The sequence below is a fragment of the Carcharhinus amblyrhynchos genome, chromosome 24, assembly GCF_965287045.1.
Source record: "Carcharhinus amblyrhynchos chromosome 24, sCarAmb.v2.hapA, whole genome shotgun sequence".
Lineage (NCBI taxonomy): Eukaryota > Metazoa > Chordata > Chondrichthyes > Carcharhiniformes > Carcharhinidae > Carcharhinus > Carcharhinus amblyrhynchos.
The window spans coordinates 33,048,677-33,067,464 of NC_137347.1; the positions used below are offsets into that span (position 1 = coordinate 33,048,677).

At 40.0% G+C, this 18,788-nt stretch overlaps 1 protein-coding gene across 2 annotated transcripts in view; it reads left to right on the forward strand.

Moving 5' to 3' along the window:
- LOC145358030 (polyadenylate-binding protein 4-like) overlaps positions 1 to 18,788 on the forward strand; it is a 44,622-nt gene that overhangs the window by 12,181 nt on the left and 13,653 nt on the right. For both annotated transcript variants that reach the window (XM_080211736.1, XM_080211737.1), the window contains exons 5-9: positions 4,143 to 4,237; positions 7,765 to 7,902; positions 11,028 to 11,123; positions 14,643 to 14,915; positions 18,198 to 18,288. In XM_080211736.1, coding sequence (XP_080067862.1) covers positions 4,143 to 4,237; positions 7,765 to 7,902; positions 11,028 to 11,123; positions 14,643 to 14,915; positions 18,198 to 18,288 — 693 coding nt within the window. The remainder of the gene's footprint in view (positions 1 to 4,142; positions 4,238 to 7,764; positions 7,903 to 11,027; positions 11,124 to 14,642; positions 14,916 to 18,197; positions 18,289 to 18,788) is intronic.

The window sequence follows — 18,788 nt, forward strand, 5'->3', positions numbered from 1 at the left end:
GAGATAATGTAAACTGGTAGTGCTGCACTTCTGTTTCTCAATTCCGGTAATAATAGAAATCATAGAACTCATAGAAACCCTACAGTACAGAAAGAGGCCATTTGGCCCATCGAGTCTGTACCACAATCCCACCAAGGCCCTAACCCCCTATCCCTACGTATCTTACCCACTCATCCCTCTAACCTACACATCTCAGGACACTAAGGGTCAATTTTTAGCATGACCAATCAACCTAACTCACACACCTTTGGACTGTGGGAGGAAACCGGAGCATCTGGAGGAAACCCACGCAAACATGAGGAGAACATACAAACTCCACACAGACAGTGACCCAAGCCGGGAATTGAACCTAGGTCCCTGCAGCTGTGAAGCAGCAATGCTAACCACTGTGCTACCGTGCCGCCCTAAGATGTTACCAGAAACACTCCTCTGGGATTGTATCCAGATGCCATGGATTGTATTTTCATATATTTCTTCAGATTGTTGTATTTTAATTTGTCTTTGAATTTTCGAGCTCTTAGCATAGCACTTGAGCCTTCTTGGTGGCAATTTGATGACCTGAAAGTTTCCTGTTATAATTAAATCTTCTCAATGGTCACTTTGCCTATTCTTGAAAATTCCTGATCAGTGCTTAGCATTAGCATGATGCTATTTGAGTCCTGATGCATTTCTGTAGAGAAAAGATGTTTGACCCCTTCCATATGCCTCTTAATGAGCAACACTGACGGGCCTGAATTCAGTTTAACTGAAGATGACCTTGGTGCTGGACATTAGAGGGGAGAATATTGATATTCATTCTTCAAAGAAAATTAGATAATGACTTTTTTTTCTTTAAGTATTCTTTATTCCCTTCAGTGAATTGTACATAGAATCATTGGATGGTTGAAGTGGTCATTTTGTGTCCGTGTCAACTTTCTATGAGAGCAGTTTAGCTAGTCCCACACCTTGTCTATTTCCAATAGCCCTGCAAGTCCCTTTTTTTAACATTTAACATCCAGTTCTCTTTTGAAAGTCACAATTGAAGCTACCTCCATTTTTCCAGACAATGAATTCTAGTTCCTAACCACTAGCTGCATCATTTTTCTCTACCTCAAGACACGAGTTACTTTAAATCAACATTTTCTGATTCACGACTCTTCCACCAATGGGAACGTTTTGACCATATCTGTATTGTTCAACCCTTCATGATTTTGGACATTTCTATCAAATCTTCTCTCAACCTTCTGTAAGGACAACAGTCCAAACTTTGCTGATCTATCTACCTAACTTAAGTCCCTCATCGTGGTACCATTCTCACAAATATTTTATCCAGCCTTTCCAGTGCCTTCACATCCTTCCTAAAGCAGTCTGTCCAGAATTGGACACATTACTCCATTTAAAGCTAAACTAGTATTTAATGACAATTCCCCATAGCATCCTTACCATTGCAATTTATAAAGGCCAGGATCCTACATGTCTCATAACCATTTTCTCTACCTGCCTTGCTATCTTCAATTATTTGTACATATATACTCCAGGTTCCTCTGCTACTGCACTTACTTTAGATTGGTACCCTGTTTATTGCCTTTCCTTACTCTTGCTTAAAAAAAGTTATTTCACACATCTCTGCAATAAACTTCTTGAGAAGGTGAGAGGGCATGGGATCCAAGGGCCTTTGGCCTTGTGGATCCAGACTGGCTTGCCTGCAGAAGGCAGAGAGTGGTTGTGGATGGGTCTTTTTCTGAATGGAGGTCAGTCACTAGTGGAGTGCCCCAGGGATCTGTTCTAGGACCCTTGCTGTTTGTCATTTTCATAAATGACCTGGATGAGGAAGTGGAGGGATGGGTAAGTAAGTTCGCTGATAACACAAAGGTCGGTGGTGTTGTGGATGGTCTGGAAGGATGTCAAAAGTTGCAGCAGGACATAAATAGGATGCAGGACTGGGCGGAGAAGTGGCAGATGGACTTCAACGCGGATAAATGCGTAGTCGTCCATTTTGGCAGAACCAACAGGATGAACGAGTACACTATCAAGGGCAGGAGTCTTAGTAGTGTTGAAGAGCAGAAGGATCTTGGGGTCCGGGTCCACAGGACTCTTAAATCGGCCTCGCTGGTGGAAGAGGTGGTCAAGAAGGCGTATGGTGTACTGGCCTTCATTAATCGAGGGATTGAGTTTAGGAGTCGGGAGGTAATGCTGCAACTTTATAAGACCCTTGTCAGGCCTCATTTGGAGTACTGTGCGCAGTTCTGGTCGCCTCACTACAGGAAAGACGTAGAATCTATTGAAAGGGTACAGAGGAGATTTACAAGGATGTTGCCTGGACTGGGAGGCATGCCTTTTGAAGTTAGGTTGAGGGAGCTGGGTCTCTTTTCCCTGGAGAGACAAAGGTTGAGAGGTGACCTGATAGAGGTTTATAAAATGTTGAGAGGAATGGGTAGGGTGGATTCTCAGAGGCTATTTCCCCGGGTTGAAATGGTCGCTACGAGAGGACACAGATTTAAGGTGCGGGGAGGAAAGTACAGAAGTGATGTTAGGGGTAAGTTTTTCACTCAGAGGGTGGTGAGTGAGTGGAATCGGCTGCCGTCAGTGGTGGTGGAGGCGAACTCGCTGGGGTCTTTTAAAAGACTTCTGGATGAGTATATGGGGTTTTATGGGATTGGGGGTTATAGATAGGTGTTGATGTGATCGGCGCAACTCGTGGGCCGAAGGGCCTGTTTGTGCTGTAGTGTTCTATGTTCTAAATTCTGCCAGCCTTTCTACATCCTCATGAAGTTTATCACTGTCCTCACAGTTCACGAAATTTACAGTTTTATATGGCGAGAGTATATTTTTGTAAGTGGAGAAAGTGATAAATGCAGAACTTTTAAAACTGAACTTTCTTTTTACAACAGTTAGAAGATTGTTTCTTAAATTCATTTTTAATGGGATGCGGGGTGTCACTGGCTAGGCCAGCATTTATTGCTCTCCCTAATTGCCCTTGAGAAGGTGATGGTGAGCTCCCTTCTTGAACTGCTGCAGTCCTTGTGGTGTAGGTACACCCACAATACTGTTACAGGGAGTTCCAGGATCTTGACCCAGTGACAGTGAAGAAACGACGATATATTTCCAAGTCAGGATAATGTGTGACTTGGAGAGGAGCTTTCGGGTGGTGGCATTCCCATTTGTCTACTGACCTTGCCCTTCTAGCTGGTAGAGACCATGGGTTTGGAAGCTGCTGCCCAAGTAGCATTGTGGAGTTCCTGAAGTGCATTTTGTAGATGATATGCAGTACAGCCGCTGTTCGTCAGTGGTGGAAAGAGTGAATGTTTCTGGATAGGGTGTCAATCAAGCAGGCTGCTTTGTCCTGGATGGTACTGAGTTTCTTGAGTGCTGGAGTTGCACTCATCCAGGCAAATGGAGAATATTCCATCACACTCCTGACTTGCGCCTTGTAGGTGGTGGACTGGCTTTAGAAAGTCAGAATGGAACTTGCATTGACATATCCAGCTTATGCATAATTGTTGTTTCCTTTTGTTTTACTCTAATGATTCAGCCTCGCTTATGCTTTTGAAAGTCTATTCTGCATTAAAACCTAAACAGCTTCAATATTACTGGAGGCAATGTTTATCCGTTTAAACACTGGTAAAATTTAAATATAATCACCGTGCAGTTCTTCAGTTTAATCTGAGAACACAATGAACAAGTGATTTTTATGCTTCCAGAATTGCAACCGTTGCTACCATGCTCGTAGTTTACAATTAAAAGGGATTATGTGGACATGAAATTGATTAATGCAATAAACAAAAGATTGCAAAGAAAATCTGAAGTTTTTTTCAAATAAGGAGAACTAAATAAAATTCTGTTGTTTCTCATTGAAATGAATGGAACCATTTGGGATACAAGGTGCCCTGAGGATGCAAACATACTAATCTTTTCAGATAATGTCATTATATTCTGCTTTTTAAGAGACAGAATTTTGAGTTCCTTTCAGAAGGGGGACAGCTTGATTGCAACAAAATAATGAGTGCAAAAAGTATTTTGGATGTAAATCACCAGAGAGCAGGGAAGGGAGGGGCAGTATAGATCTTCCTCCAAAAAGGAATGCTAATTCTGTTTGCTACTTCATTCGTTTCATATCTGCTGATATTCATCTATCCTTTTTCTGTTTTCCTTTGCCCTCTTAGGCAAAACCCTCAGTGTCAAAGTAATGACAGATCCAAACGGAAAGTGCAAAGGCTTTGGCTTTGTTAGCTATGAAAAACATGAAGATGCTTCCAAGGTGTGTATGGTGGTCCACAGGAGCTTTTATCTTTATGGTCCAGTATAGAAATGGATTGGGACTTTTTTTTGGCACATGCTACATGTGCAGCTAGCCAGAATTTCAGTCTTATTAGACAGAATTAATCAGTCACTAAAATGGACCTGAAGGACACAGACTCCAAATTTGGAAATTTCAGTATGGTCAACTGAAAGAAATTGATGTAAAATTGGGTTTTGCAAAATCTGCATTCCCTCAGCTATTTTTATTTTCCAAATAAAATTTGAGCTGCTTTGAGAACTTCAAATTCTGATATTATGGATTACTAGGGGATTATCACGTAACTTCATTGCAGTGTTAATGTTAACCTACTTGTGACACAAATAAACTTACTTTCAATGATATGATTGCTGAATTGAGAAATTAATTTTGGAATGTAAAATGAACTTTATTAATGAAGAGAAATGCTAATATTCCTGCTTTAATCAGTACCACGTGTATTAATGAAAGAGAACAAAAAATGAGGCAGCCTGAACTATAAACATACTGTCCCATTAAATTTTACAAGCATTATCTTTTGTTGTAAGCAAAGGCAAACAATGCAGAAGAAGATTGCCTGTATAATGTGACCTAGTTCCAATGATGTCAGACTTAATTAGACATCAAGACATATACAAAATGATCTGGAACATCAGAGTCAGTCAAATAATGCTTTGCTACTGAAGTAAACTCACTACATAAACCATTTGGTTTGTTCTTACGATTTCACCAGACATCATTTTCTTCTCTTACCCTCAGTTCAATATCTGTCTTCTTAATAACTGTAACTCTTCGCTGTTGAAGCTCCTTGTTGCCAAATACTGGTTTAACTCGGTGACCCACTTTACAGTTTTGATGGGGCAGGCAGAGGAAATTGTGCATGGTTTGTGACTGGGCTACAATCTATGGCTAGTATACTAAGATATTCTGCTTTTTTTATGTCTGCTGAAAGGACAATCTTACATTTTACCACTTTTTTTCAATTCGGTATCTTTAAGAGCATCTTTACAAGCAAGTGTTATCATTCACATTGAATTAGAATTATGTATTTTAGATTGAGAGCACATTACCACTATAGTTTGACTTGAATCAAAATATCTGGTTAAAACTAAAAAAAAACTACCCTTTTTTATTCTTTTATTGGAGTTGGGTGTTGCTGGCAAAGCAAGCATTCTTTGCCCATCCCTAATTAACCTTGAACTGAATGGTTTGCGAGGCTGTTTCAGAGGACAGTTAAGCGTCAACAATGTTGCTGTCAGTCAGACAAGGTAAGGATAGTCAGATTTCCTTCCTAAAAGGACATTAGTGAACCAGATCAGTTTTTACAACAATTGATAGTTTCATGATCATCATTACTGAGACTAGCTTAATATTAATGATTTTATTAACCAAATTTAAATTCCACCAGCTGTTGTGATGGGATTTGAACCTGTGCCCCAAAGCATTTATCTGGGTCTCTGATTTCCTTGTTTAGTGACAGTTCAACTGTGCCATTATCTCCTCTTTGCAAGTGTAAATTTCAGCTTTTGCATAAAACATGAATATTTCATTTATTTTGATGCACACTGCAATTATTTCTTTAGAAAAGCTAACTTCTAAGTTTGTGAAAAATCTATAAATATTCATTAAGTAGCTGAGCAAACCATAAGGCCTTGGGTCAAATGCATACACTTTGCTAGGTCAGCTAATTTGAGGTAAGGCATTCTCAGGTAGAATGAGAAAATTGGCCCAAGATTTCTAATGCTGATTATTTTACAGGTGACCCTTCTGGAAATTTGTGTACAGCTGAGGACAGGATTGTGTATAGCCTGAAATACATAAATTTAAAAAAAAGACAGACCTCCCGAAGCACTTTACAGCCAATGAATTATTTTTAAAATGCAGTAATAGGAAGATTGGAATTCCTGGACTAAAAAGGACTGTTTCTCTGGTTTGCCTTCATTACGCTGGTGGTCGCGTAATACAATACTAATGGAGATTTGACTAAACACAGCAATCAATCTTTATCAGCTAGTTTACAGCTAACCAAATATGACGCAAGGAAAACCACTTGTGATGTAGAAGTTTGGAGCTATGCATCTAAAGCCATCTCCCTAGCATGTTACATTTACCACATCATGAATCAAATTACTCATGCACTATTCCAAAATTTTATTTTCTGAAATGAATCTGATTTGCATTTTAATTATCAGTACTCACTGCTTCCACCATCTCCCTCAGAGGCTGTTCCATTGAGCACTGGCTTATTGAAATATTCTGGAAGAGGTGAAATTGCGCGTCATGGTCTAAGTTATCTCATCCCTTTAGTATCCTTAAAACAGCAGTCCTTTTACTGCAACCTTCTCTTGCAGTGAGAAATGCCTAAATTACATAATCATTGTTGTGATGAAGGTAACACAGCAGCCATTTTGCACACAGCAAGATTTCATAAACAGCAATCAAATCTGTGACCAAACCGTACTCTTCAAGTGTTGGTTAAGGCTAAATGTAGAACACTAGGGTATGTCTTTGCCTCTTGTTTAAATAATGCTGTGGAATCCTTTATGTTCGTGTGAGCGGGCGAATAGGCCTTTAGTTTAATACCTCATCTGAAAGCTGCCACGTCTGTCAGTGCAGTGTTCCCTTAGAGCTACACTCCTGATGTGCCAGCCTAGATTATGTGCTCATATTTCTGGAGTGGGCTTGAGTGTATGTGACCTTCTGATGTCAGAGTACAACCACCAAACCAAGCTGAATAATATCCTTTCAAAATAGCAATATCCAGGGTGAAAAATTAATATCTTTAGGAGAACAGAGAAGAAAATTGGAGAGAAAGAGGACAGTTGGTTTCCACCCACCCTGGTCATCTTTATTGATGTGGAAATATATTTCTTTTAAACAAAATGCAACATCATTATTTATGCTCCATAGGCAGTGCCATGTCAGTGGTTAGCACAGCTGCCTCACAGCGCCAGGGACCTGGATTCGATTCCTGGCTTGGGTCACTGTCTGTGTGGAGTCTGCATGTTCTCCCTGTATCTGCGTGAGTTTCCTCTGGGTGTTCCGGTTTCCTCCCACAGTCTGAAAGACATGCTGGTTATGTGTATTAGCTATGCTAAATTCTCCCTCAGTGTTACACGAACAGGCACCAGAGTGTGGCAACTAGGGGATTTTCACAGTAACTTCATCGCAGTGTTAATGTAAGCCTACTTGTGACACCAATAAATAAACTTTAGATTAATTTTGGAATGTGTTTTAAGCTCTGACTATTTAATTTCCTTCAGGCAACTACTATGATTCCTTATAATGAACAAGTAAATTCCTTAGAAAATGTTTTTATGCACATTGCAATATTTTGGTGGTTGAAACGTGCACTGCCAAGATCTGCCACCACAGGGTCATCTTTAATGTTGCATTGTGTAATGGTGATTAACCCTGGGTTAAGTATAGTGCAGTATATGTGAAGTTTTATTAATACTCTTGTTTATATCTTAGGTGCACTGATGTTCTTTTCTTGCCTGTAAATGTAGGCTGTCGAAGAAATGAATGGAAAAGAACTGAATGGAAAGATGTTGTTTGTTGGTCGGGCCCAGAAAAAAGTGGAGCGACAGGCTGAACTAAAACGAAAATTTGAACAGTTAAAACAGGAGCGGATCAGCAGATACCAAGTAAGTAATGAAGCTGAAATAAAAATAAAAATGCTGGGAATACTCAGCAGGTCATCAGAATTAAGCTGCTTTGCGATGTCTTCAAAATGGATAATCACTTTGTAAGATACTCCTATCACTATTGATTAACTGTTGTTTTCTGTTGAAATAGAAGAGTAGAAGTGAAGCAGATATTTGTTTAAAATCACCCTGTAATAGGCAAGTGCACAAGTTGGATAACATTTTATTTGACTTGTGGTTGTTCTTATCTTACTTATAATTGAATGAAAAATTTCTGACAATTCATTAAGAAGCATGGAATCTACATATGTCAGCTTGGAGATAAAGTAACAAATAAATTTCTTAATTTGTTGTTGGGCAGACATTATATCCAGAAGATACATTTCATTTTGGCTGTTGTAAAAGTCAAATTTAGAGTAGTTACTCGTTCAAGGAACAATAAATAACACTAGATCATCGAGCCCTACAGTGCAGAAAGAGGCCCTTCGGCCCATTGAGTCTGCACCGACCACAATCCCACCCAGGCCCTACTCCCCATATCCCGATATGTTTTACCCGCTAATCCCTCTAACCTACGCATCTCAGGACACTAAGGTGCAATTTTAGCATAGCCAATCAACCTAATCCGCACATCTTTGGACTGTGGGAGGAAACCGGAGCACCCGGAGGAAACCCACGCAGACACAAGGAGAACATGCAAACTCCACACAGACAGTGACCCAAGCCAGGAATCGAACCCGGGTCCCTGGAGCTGTGAAGCAGCAGTGCTAATCACTGTGCTACCGTGCCGTCCAAACTACTGCTGTAATAATTTGAGAATATTGTGGTGAGGGCAAATTGTCATATAAGGTTTTCTCATGAGCAACTGTGTGCTCAGATATTGATGATGGCATCACAGCAGTCTAAATCTTCGCAACAATCTCCTGTTAATTGTTTTATGCCTTGTTTGCGGTCCAGTCAAGAAAACCTCAATGTTTTTTGAAACCTGAGTTCAGCTTCAACATGAAAAATGGCCTGGCCTTTATGTCCCAGGGCCATTGGTAAAGTTGAATGGTTTATATTAAAATTCAGCAAAATCAATTTTAAATTGTTGCTGTTCTACTTGCCATGCTGATTGCCTTGCCCTCCATTTCCCCTTGCACTCCTCCCTTTCCTCCCTGCACATATAGAAAACCCTGGATATCCATTTGTTTGTATGCAACGTGCAGAAGAAGAAATTCCAACACAAATAGAGCAGTATTAATCAGTGACAGTGATATGCTTTATATATGGTACAAGAGGAAGCAATTTATCCATGATAATTGCCTACAGCTAAAGAAAACTGCTTTAACTGTAATATTGCCCTAGAAGTAGAAAAATGTTTGTGCACACAGTAAGCATGCTGTTATATGTCTTTGTCCGTATATAGGGCAGAGAGGGACTGGAAAATCTTTGCTGTAGTTCTTCATGTAATGGGGCACCTGGTTCCTATATCCAGTTCTGTTTGTCAGTTCAGACCATGGAGGAGCAGATGTGCCAGAGCAATGCTGAGTAAATCCAGATGAGTCTGTTGTAAATTGAGGCTTGTCTCTACAACTTAGTAACAGATATCAAGTATTGTTATAGGTTTTGAGGATTTTTTGCTCTCTTCTCAGAGGTTTTGATTCATTTTAGGATATGGCTGCATGAGTGCAGACAGTCTTTGAGTATCTTCGTCGAGTGGCTATTTTGTCGTATGTGGGACAGAAAACTCAATCGATTTATTCCAAGTTTCTGAATACCATTGACATGCATTAAGCATGCCAAAAGATTTGTAATGATGCACTCCATTTCAGAACATTAAGCATCAATGTGCCTTAAATCTTTCATCAATTTTAGGTCAACTTCTTAAGAGGCTTTGTGTTTGTACATTTGATAGCCCTTTTGAAACTGAGCTGCTAGGACTGTAACTCTGTCTGCAGGAGTGTATATTATCCAGAACAGAATTAAAAGCACAATGAGATTTCTTATGTGTTTCCTTCTTCAGACTCTAGCAGTTTATCATTGGAAAGTTCCTAGTAAGTGCATGCCAGAATACTACAAAAATATGTTAGAAAAATGCTAGTTTTAGAAATTCAAACTATTTGATTGTAATTTGCAACCCACGAAAATATATTTGTTCTCATTTATTGCCTACTATAGATGTATAGTTTCAGCCAATAGTTAATTGTAAATTTGAACATCCTTGGGGTTACTATTGACCAGAAACTCAACTGGACTCACCACATAAACACAGTGGCTACAAGAGCAGGCCAGAGGCTAGGAATACTGCGGTGAGTAACTCACCTCCTGATGCCTGGAAGCTTGCTCACCATCTACAGGGCACAAGTCGGGAGTGTAATGGAATACTTCCCACTTGTCTGGATGAGTGCAGTTCCAACAACACTCAAGAAGCTTGACACCATCCAGACAAAGCAGCCTGCTTGATTGGCACCATATCCACTCCCTCCACCACCAATGCTCAGTAGCGGTGATGTGTACCACCTACAAGATGCACTGCAGCAATTTACCAAAAATCCTTAGACTGCACCTTCCAAACCCACAACCACTTCTAGAAGGACAAGGGCAACAGATACCCGGAAGCACCATCACCTGTATGTTCCCTTCCAAGCCACTCACCATCCTTTCTTGGAAATATATCTCCGTTTCTTCATTGTCACCGGGTCAGACTCCTGGAATTCACTCCCTAATGGCATTGTGGGTCAACCACAGCACGTAGACTGTAGCGATTCAAGAAGGCAGCTCACCACCACCTTCTCGAGGGCAACTAGGGGTAGGCAATAAATGCTGGCCAGCCAGCAACATCCATATCCCATAAATTAATTTTAAAAATGTTGTTCAAATAAATGGGCAACTAAAACTTGACACCTTATGTAGGCTCCTTTTTACAGTCGCCCGTCTCATTTATTATGGAGTATGATTTAAATTAGTGCTTACCCAAGTTGGTTATTGTTATTTGGAACAGTGATAATTTTATTGCATTAGGTTGGAATTATGCAACATTTATTAACCATTTTTATTTTATTTCTCAGCTGCTAGATTTAGAATATTAATATATTAATTTAATCAATGACTAGCATTACTGAACTTTATTAAAATGTTTTTAGGGTGTGAATCTATACATCAAAAACCTGGACGACACCATTGATGATGAAAAACTGAGGAAAGAGTTTGCTCCATTTGGTTCAATCACCAGTGCCAAGGTGTGTTTATCAAGACAATAACAAGCAAGGGTAAAAAATTAAAAAAGTTTCTGATTGCCTTCTGTCACAGGGCTTCTTTGTTTTATTTGTTATTGTAGTTTAAAAACTACCATTGCCCTCAAGCAGCCAGACAAAATCATGAAGTGGTTTAAGATTTAATAAAGACCATAGCTGTATGATAATATAGTATGAGTATTATTCCCCTCCTTTCCAGGTCAAGTTCAATTTAAAAAAAAACAATATACTAGCCAGAATTATGTTGAAAGGCCAGTGTCCCTTAAAGAGTTACTCTTAAGAGCAGTATTGTTAGCAGATCTGAGAAGGTTATGGCCTTCTGTATCACTAACCTTGAAATATCTATTTTGCTCCCATTGTCATTTCATTTCATTTCATTTCTTTCTTCTACCCCAGTGAGTCAAACTTCCTCTAAGGATTCCCCCACATCCTCATGCTTACCCTGAATCCTTTAGTTGCTCTTCTATCTCCCCTGATGTCCTCTCCTAGCTTGTCCAGGCCTTGAAACCCATTTCTCCTACCTCAGCCTTATTCCCACACCCAACTTCCCTTCCTGGCCCCACATCAGCTGATGTTATTAGCGTTTTTTAGGTCCTGTTCTTCCCTTCAATCCCTTTGGGTACTGTCCCACTCTTAAATCTGCTTGTGTTCAAGAAGCTAACTCTTTACCACTCTGTCCTTGTAAACTATCACCCGACTTCTAACCTCCCTTTCCTCTCCAAAGTCCTTGAACATGCCTATTAAATCCCATATCTGTGACCATCTTTCCCATAGTTCCCATGTGTGAATTCCTCCAATCACCTTCTGCCCTGCCACAGTACAGAAACAACTCTTGTCAAAGTCACAATGACATCCTACATGAATATGACCATGGTACCCTTCTTGTTCTTCTCAACTTTTCTGCAGCCTTTGACACACTTAAACAACATCAACCCCCTCCTCTTCACTGTTGTTCAGCTAGATGGGACTGTATATGTTTGGTTCCATTCTTACCTATTTAACTGTAGCCAGAGTATCACTGCACTAGCTTCCTATCCTGCTCCTGCACCATTACCTCTGGTGATCCCAAGAATCTATCCTTGTCCCCCACCTGTTTCAAATCTAAATGCCGTCTCTCTTCAGTATATCAAAGAACAGTGCCAAGAACAGCATATCCAAGAACAGTGTTTCTTTTCAAATGTACACTGATAATAGCCAGTTGCACCCCTCCCCGTCTCTAAGTTGTCATATTGTTCAACAACAAACTCTGCGTGAATAGAAATTCCTTCCTGTTAAATCTTGGTAAGTCCAAAGTTTTGTCTTCAATTATAGACTCCTGTTCTCTACTTACAGACTTCATCACTTACCCTGGCAACTATCTGACACTTAACTAGACTGCTAGCAACCTTGGTGTCATATTTAACCCTGAGATGAGTTTCTGATCATATATCCATGCACCACTTGCTTCCACCTTTAGTAATGCCAGAATCTGCACCTGCCTCAGCTCATCTGCTGCTGAAACCCTCGTCCAGGCCTCAGGCCTTTGCTACTTTGTAAATTTGACTGTTCCAATGCATTCTTGGCTGGCTTCCCATATTCCACCCTCTATAAACATAAGGTCATCCAGGACTCAGCTGCCATAACCTAAGTTGCAGTACATTCCATTTATTCATTGCACCTAAGCTCGCTGACCTCCATTGACTCCTGGTTAAGCAGTTCCTCAGTTTTAAAATTCAGATCCCTCCGTAGTCTCATCCCTTACCATCACTAACCTTCAATCATCTTGAACATCCTGGAAGGCGCGATCCTTGAATATATCGACACTTCTTTCATTCTGATTCTGAATACAATATTCCTGATTGTCACCATTCCGCTACCAGCAGCTGTGCCTTCAGCTGCTGAGGCCCTAAGCTCTTGAATACTCTCTCCAAATCTCCCTACCCCTCTTTATTCCTCAAAATCTACCTCTTATTATCTGTCTCAATATTTCCCTATATGGATCCATGTCAGGTTTTGTTTGATAACACTCCTGTAACATGCCTTGGTATATTTTAGGATCTCAAAAGCTGCTATATAAATGCAAGTTGTTCTGTTTTAGTATTTGAAGTAAGGCACCAGCCATCTACTAAACCATTTGATGATACTCTTTGAATACTTCCTTCAGCACCGATGCTAAAGGAAAAATTGAAGTAAAAGGCAGAGAAAACATAAAGGAATGAATTAACAATCTTGTTTCTGTTTTAATCCAGCTCAGCATTACACTCTAAAAGATTTGCAATGCAAATTAAAAATCTTGGGGGCAATTCTCCCCAGCCCAATGCCTCAGTGGCCTGGGAGATATCAATAGAGGCCATTTAGTGGGTTCCAGGGCTTCTGGGCATCTCCGCTCCCAAGATTTTTGGAGTCATTAGCTCAATGCCAGATATTGGCACGGAGATGATTTAAATATTTAAATTTGAATTTCAATGTCATTGCCAGGCATCCAAGGGGATTTGCCCTCTGGGCAGTGCCAGTCTGGCCCCTGGCACTGCCCAAAAGGCATCTTGGCACTCCCCACCAGGCATTGGGCAGTGCTGGGGACAGGGCTTGTTCGGGGGCTGATAGGTGGGGTGTGGGGGGAGGAGGGGAAGAGGATGGTCGGGGCTGGCCACCTGGGTGGTGGGAAATGACATCGGGGCTTGCCCAGACAGGTCAAGAACATTACCCTGGACATCTGGATTACTAGTCCTATGACAGTACCACCATGCTATCACCTCCCTAACCTATTCAGCCAATAGTAACAGGATGAGGCCCTTAAGCAGTCACTTACTGGTCTCAGTTAGCCTCCAGACTTTACTGGGGGAGTTGGGAAGGCAACAGGGTCTCCACCCTGCACTTTCTCAGCCCTATCATATGGCTCCCCACTTCCCAACCTGCTCATGGGAAAAACATTAATTTTACCCTTAGTTTCTAGAATAATATATATGGGGACTGATGGAAAAGGAGGAACATATCTTTGGAATAGCATAAATGTTGTTGCTTTTTCTACTGGTTGATTAATACAGTGGCAAATCAGTCTTTTTAAGTGAAATGAAGGAATATGTGAAAATTCTGCTCTAATATTCCAAAATAATTATACACTACTGAAATGTGGAATTATTTATTTGTAAATTTAAATAACTGAGAAATGAAAATGCCTCATTGCTGAAAGCAATTCTTTCCTCTTCAAGTTTCAATAGATCTCTTTAACCCACCTAACTCAGATTTTATGTAGGTGGGTGCTTTGGTCCCAAACTGATATCAGATATGAGAATTGGCCACAAGGGTAGTGTATACTGGGCCTGTGGTCATCACTGTTACTTACAACAGCTGAATAGTTAAGGTAATAAGTTTGTGTTGTGACTTACCCATGTACTTAATTCTTGCCCACGCTGTATAGCTAAGATTGGAGACTCTGTTGGGAACTGCAGTTACAAACCCATGTTCTACCACAGTGTCTTTCTCATTTTAAATTTTACCACAACTTTTATTTTGGTGCTTTAAAAGGTTATGCTGGAAGACGGCCGGAGCAAAGGTTTTGGTTTTGTCTGCTTCTCCTCTCCTGAAGAAGCCACAAAAGCGGTGACGGAAATGAATGGACGTATTGTTGGTTCCAAGCCATTATACGTTGCCCTTGCCCAAAGAAAAGAAGAACGCAAGGCACATTTAACTAATCAGTATATGCAACGAATTGCAGGGATGCGGGCCATGCCAGCCAATACAATCATCAATCAATTCCAGCCAGCTGCAGGAGGCTACTTTATGCCAGCTGTACCTCAGGTGAGCTCTTCATAGGAATTTTTGTCATCTTAGCACTCCAGATCGGCAACTAGCAGGCAGTACGGTTTGGGAAATCTGGTGGAAATTAGTTCTGCCCTAATCCTGCTGGTTTTTGGCCCTGCTGTATATTCTGGTCACAGTCCCATTCAAAACAGGTGGAAGTCTCGGTAGCATATGCAAAAGGAGGTGGGGAATTAAAATCACATCATTTACTTCTCCATATGCGTGCTGGATAGTGAGCCCCACCATGGTCAGTGAAATCTGGTGGGGAAGCAGCCATGGGTGGATGTGCAGATTTTAAGTAAGAGGCCTTTCTTATAATTTATTTTTTTGTTTCTTCCTAATCAGCGGGGACTTCGGTTTTCATCAGTCTTGTACCATTGATTGTTATTCTCCCCCCTCCCCCCAAATACTACGTTGATCAGCAGCCTGGTGGGATGGTTTCATATTATTTTGTATGAGAGTATTTGCAGAGTATGAGAGCAGCTTGGAAGGAACAGAGCTTGAACTGATTACTAACACATCATCATCATACTGTTTTTGCCATATTACAGTTTATTTTCCTGTATTTAATGTGTTATTACATGTTTTTTGTCTTTCATTAAGATACAGTTTGTTGGAGTGAGGTTTTTTGGGTACCTTAAATCCTCTGGTGCCTCCCTGGGACAGGTATTGGTAGGCTACGTTGGAGAAGCTGAACCAAATCTAATTGGGTGCAGAAATCATCAGAATTCTTCCTCTGTAAAAACTCTATTCACTCTTCCCTTTTTCTTTCCAGTTTCAGAATCACAGAATTGATATGACACAGAAGGAGGCCATTTGGCCCTAGTTCTGTTCTCCTGCCTTCTCCCTATAAACCCTGCACATTCCTTGTTTTCGGATAATAGTCTAATTCTCTTTTGAATGCTTTAATTGAGCCTGCTGCCATCGTTCCCAGGCAGTGCATTCTAGACCTTTCCCAATCCCTGCATAAGAAGTTTCTTCTCATATCACTGTTGTTTCTTTACTAATTTATTAAATCTGTGCCCTTCTGACTCTGGATCCTTTCATAAGTGGGAACATTTTCACCCTGTATACTCTCCAGCCCTCTCATGATTTTGAATATCTCTATTAAAACTTCCCCCAGCCTTTTCTCTGAGGAAAACAGTCCTAACTTTTCCAGTATATCTTCGTAACTGAAGTTCCTCATCATACAAACCATTCTTGTCTATCTCTTCTGCACCCTTCAGTGTTTTTACATTCTTTCTAAAGTGTGGTGCCCAGAACTTAATGCAGTAATGTTGAAATACCTACTTATACAAGTTCGACATTACCTCCTTGTTCTGGCACTCTTGCCCCTATTTGAGGATAGTTGAAATCTCCTAGAATTATTGTTGTGTCTCTGTTTACTCACTTCATAGATATTTTTATATATTTTTCCTCCATTTCTCTTCCACTATTGGATGATCAGTAGAATAGCACTGTTCATGATCACTATCTGTATTTGTGTAGCAAAGGATTGAGATAAGGGAAATATTCACTAGCTAACATCATACACTTAATATATGGTACAGGAGGAAAAGGTTTAACTGAGACAATAGTAATCGACTACTGCTAAAGAAAAACGTATCTAACTAGAATACTGCCTAGAAATAGGAAAGGTTTGTGCAAACAACAAATGTAGTTTTGTTCATGTCTGGTTCTTTATGTAATGAAGCACTTAGTTCTTTCAACCAGTTCTGTTTGTCAATGCAGACCATGAAGGAGCTGTTGTGCCAGAGCAATACTGAGTAAATCCAGATGAGTCTCTTCTAAATTGAGGCTTGCCTCTACAACTTAGCAACAAAATAACAAATTATTTTTATTGAATAATTTTAGGAACTATTTCTTCTCTCTTGTTACTGTGACTCATGTTCTTCATTTTTTTTGTGCTGTTCAGTCATCGGTATCAAACCCCTCGTTTTCAATAGGAATCATTGAAAAGCCCCGAACTTTGGAAATCTCATAATATTCAATTCTCCTTCTCTGACCTTGCAGTAGTTTAATATCCACAATCCTGCTGAAGATCATGCATCAAGCCAAAGACTTCCCTGAGTCTGTAATGCCCTGTTACACCATGCAATGTAATTACTCACTGGGCTACCAGGGAACTCCTGTCTCAGGCTGTTCACTATGCTTTATAAATCCATTGCCTTAGTTCACAGTAGCCATAAAGTCAGAGTATTTAACATGGGTGTGGCATTGAATATTTTTTAGATTTCATATAGAAATAATTTAGAGTTTTTAAATACCATATCACATCCTCTGGTAATCCTTAAAACACTTAGCACCCAATGTTTTTTATTTGAAGTATACTCATTATGTGAACATAAGTTGTACATATGTTAAAAGTTTAACATAGTCAATGTTCCAATGTACTTAGAGAATTTAGAAAGTTGTTGAAAGAGAGTTGTTTGAAGGAACGCCTTTAAGGAGCGAGATGTAGAGCTTGACTTCATTTTATGAAGATAGAAGTGCAATTATTTATATAGCTAGCTTGATGGGAAAATATATCTCTATAGGCAAGCTGATGCATGCAAAACAAAAGCTGAACCAATCTAAATGAAGTCCTCTTACACTACATGGACTAGAGTGGTTCAAGAAGGCAGCTGAGGGGTCGGCAATTAATGCTGGCCTACCAGCAAAGCCCACATCCCATGGATCATTTTTTAAAAAAATCTTGGAGTAGCTTTATAACAGTCATTCCTTTCATTATATGACTTGGTTAATCATCTTGATTATTATGAATGTTTCACAGCTGCTAAATGGCTCTGGTGCTCGCAACCTGTATTTGGTTAAATCCTTTTCCCCTACCCAGAATTATTATCAATATGTACAGAATAAATGCAGAGCTAGTTTGCACATGTGGCTTGTTTGCAGTTTCACATCTCACATCTAGGTTACAATTTGAATGTTCCATGTTTCATACATACCATCTGTGAAGGAGTTTTTTGCCTACTAGTATGAGTTTTATATTCTGCTTTTAATATTGCATCAATCAAACTACATTGGACTGCTGTGAATAAATTGACACATAATTAGTAGGGGAAAAGAAACAACCAAGTTAGCACAACAAATTAAAAGGATCCGTTGATGGGCAGCTGTTAAAAACATACGCAGTGGGTAGAAATGAATGTATGATTAACACAACTCTAGGATTTAATTCATGTTAAAGGTGATTATGGAAAAAAAAGATCTGGGGGTTTCAGACTGCAGACAAAATGTATTGCTGAAAGGATAAGAAGGATTGTTTTTTTCCCCCAGGCCCAAAGTAGAGCTACCTATTATGCACCAAATCAGATGGCTCAGATGAGACCCAGTCCACGCTGGCAACAGCAGCAAACCAGACCCCAAGGTAAGCATTACAGCAGTGGCATTTGTCATGTTTGCTTGCTTGAAATTAATGAAATAGGAGTGGGTCATTCGATCCTTTGATCCAACTCTGCCAGCCAATGAGGTCATCACTGATCTTCCAATTCAGCATCATTTTCCTGCACTATCACAGTAACCTTTAATGTTTTTAATGTGTAGAAATCTATATTGATATTAATTTTGATCATGCTCAACCACTGAGATGCTACATCTTCCGGGACACACAATTCCAAAGATTCATCACCCTCTGAGTGAAGAAATTCCTCCTGATCCTCAGTCCTGAATGGCCTGCCCCTTATTCTGAAACTGTGTCCCTGCTACTCCCAGCCAGAGGAAATATCCTTCTGACATCTACCCTGTTGACCCCTGCTAGAATTTTATATGTTTGAATGAGATCAATTTTCATCCTTCTAAACTCCAGAGAATAAAGGCGCAGTCTATTAATCTTTTATCAAATGGCAATCCTTCCATTTTAGGAATTAA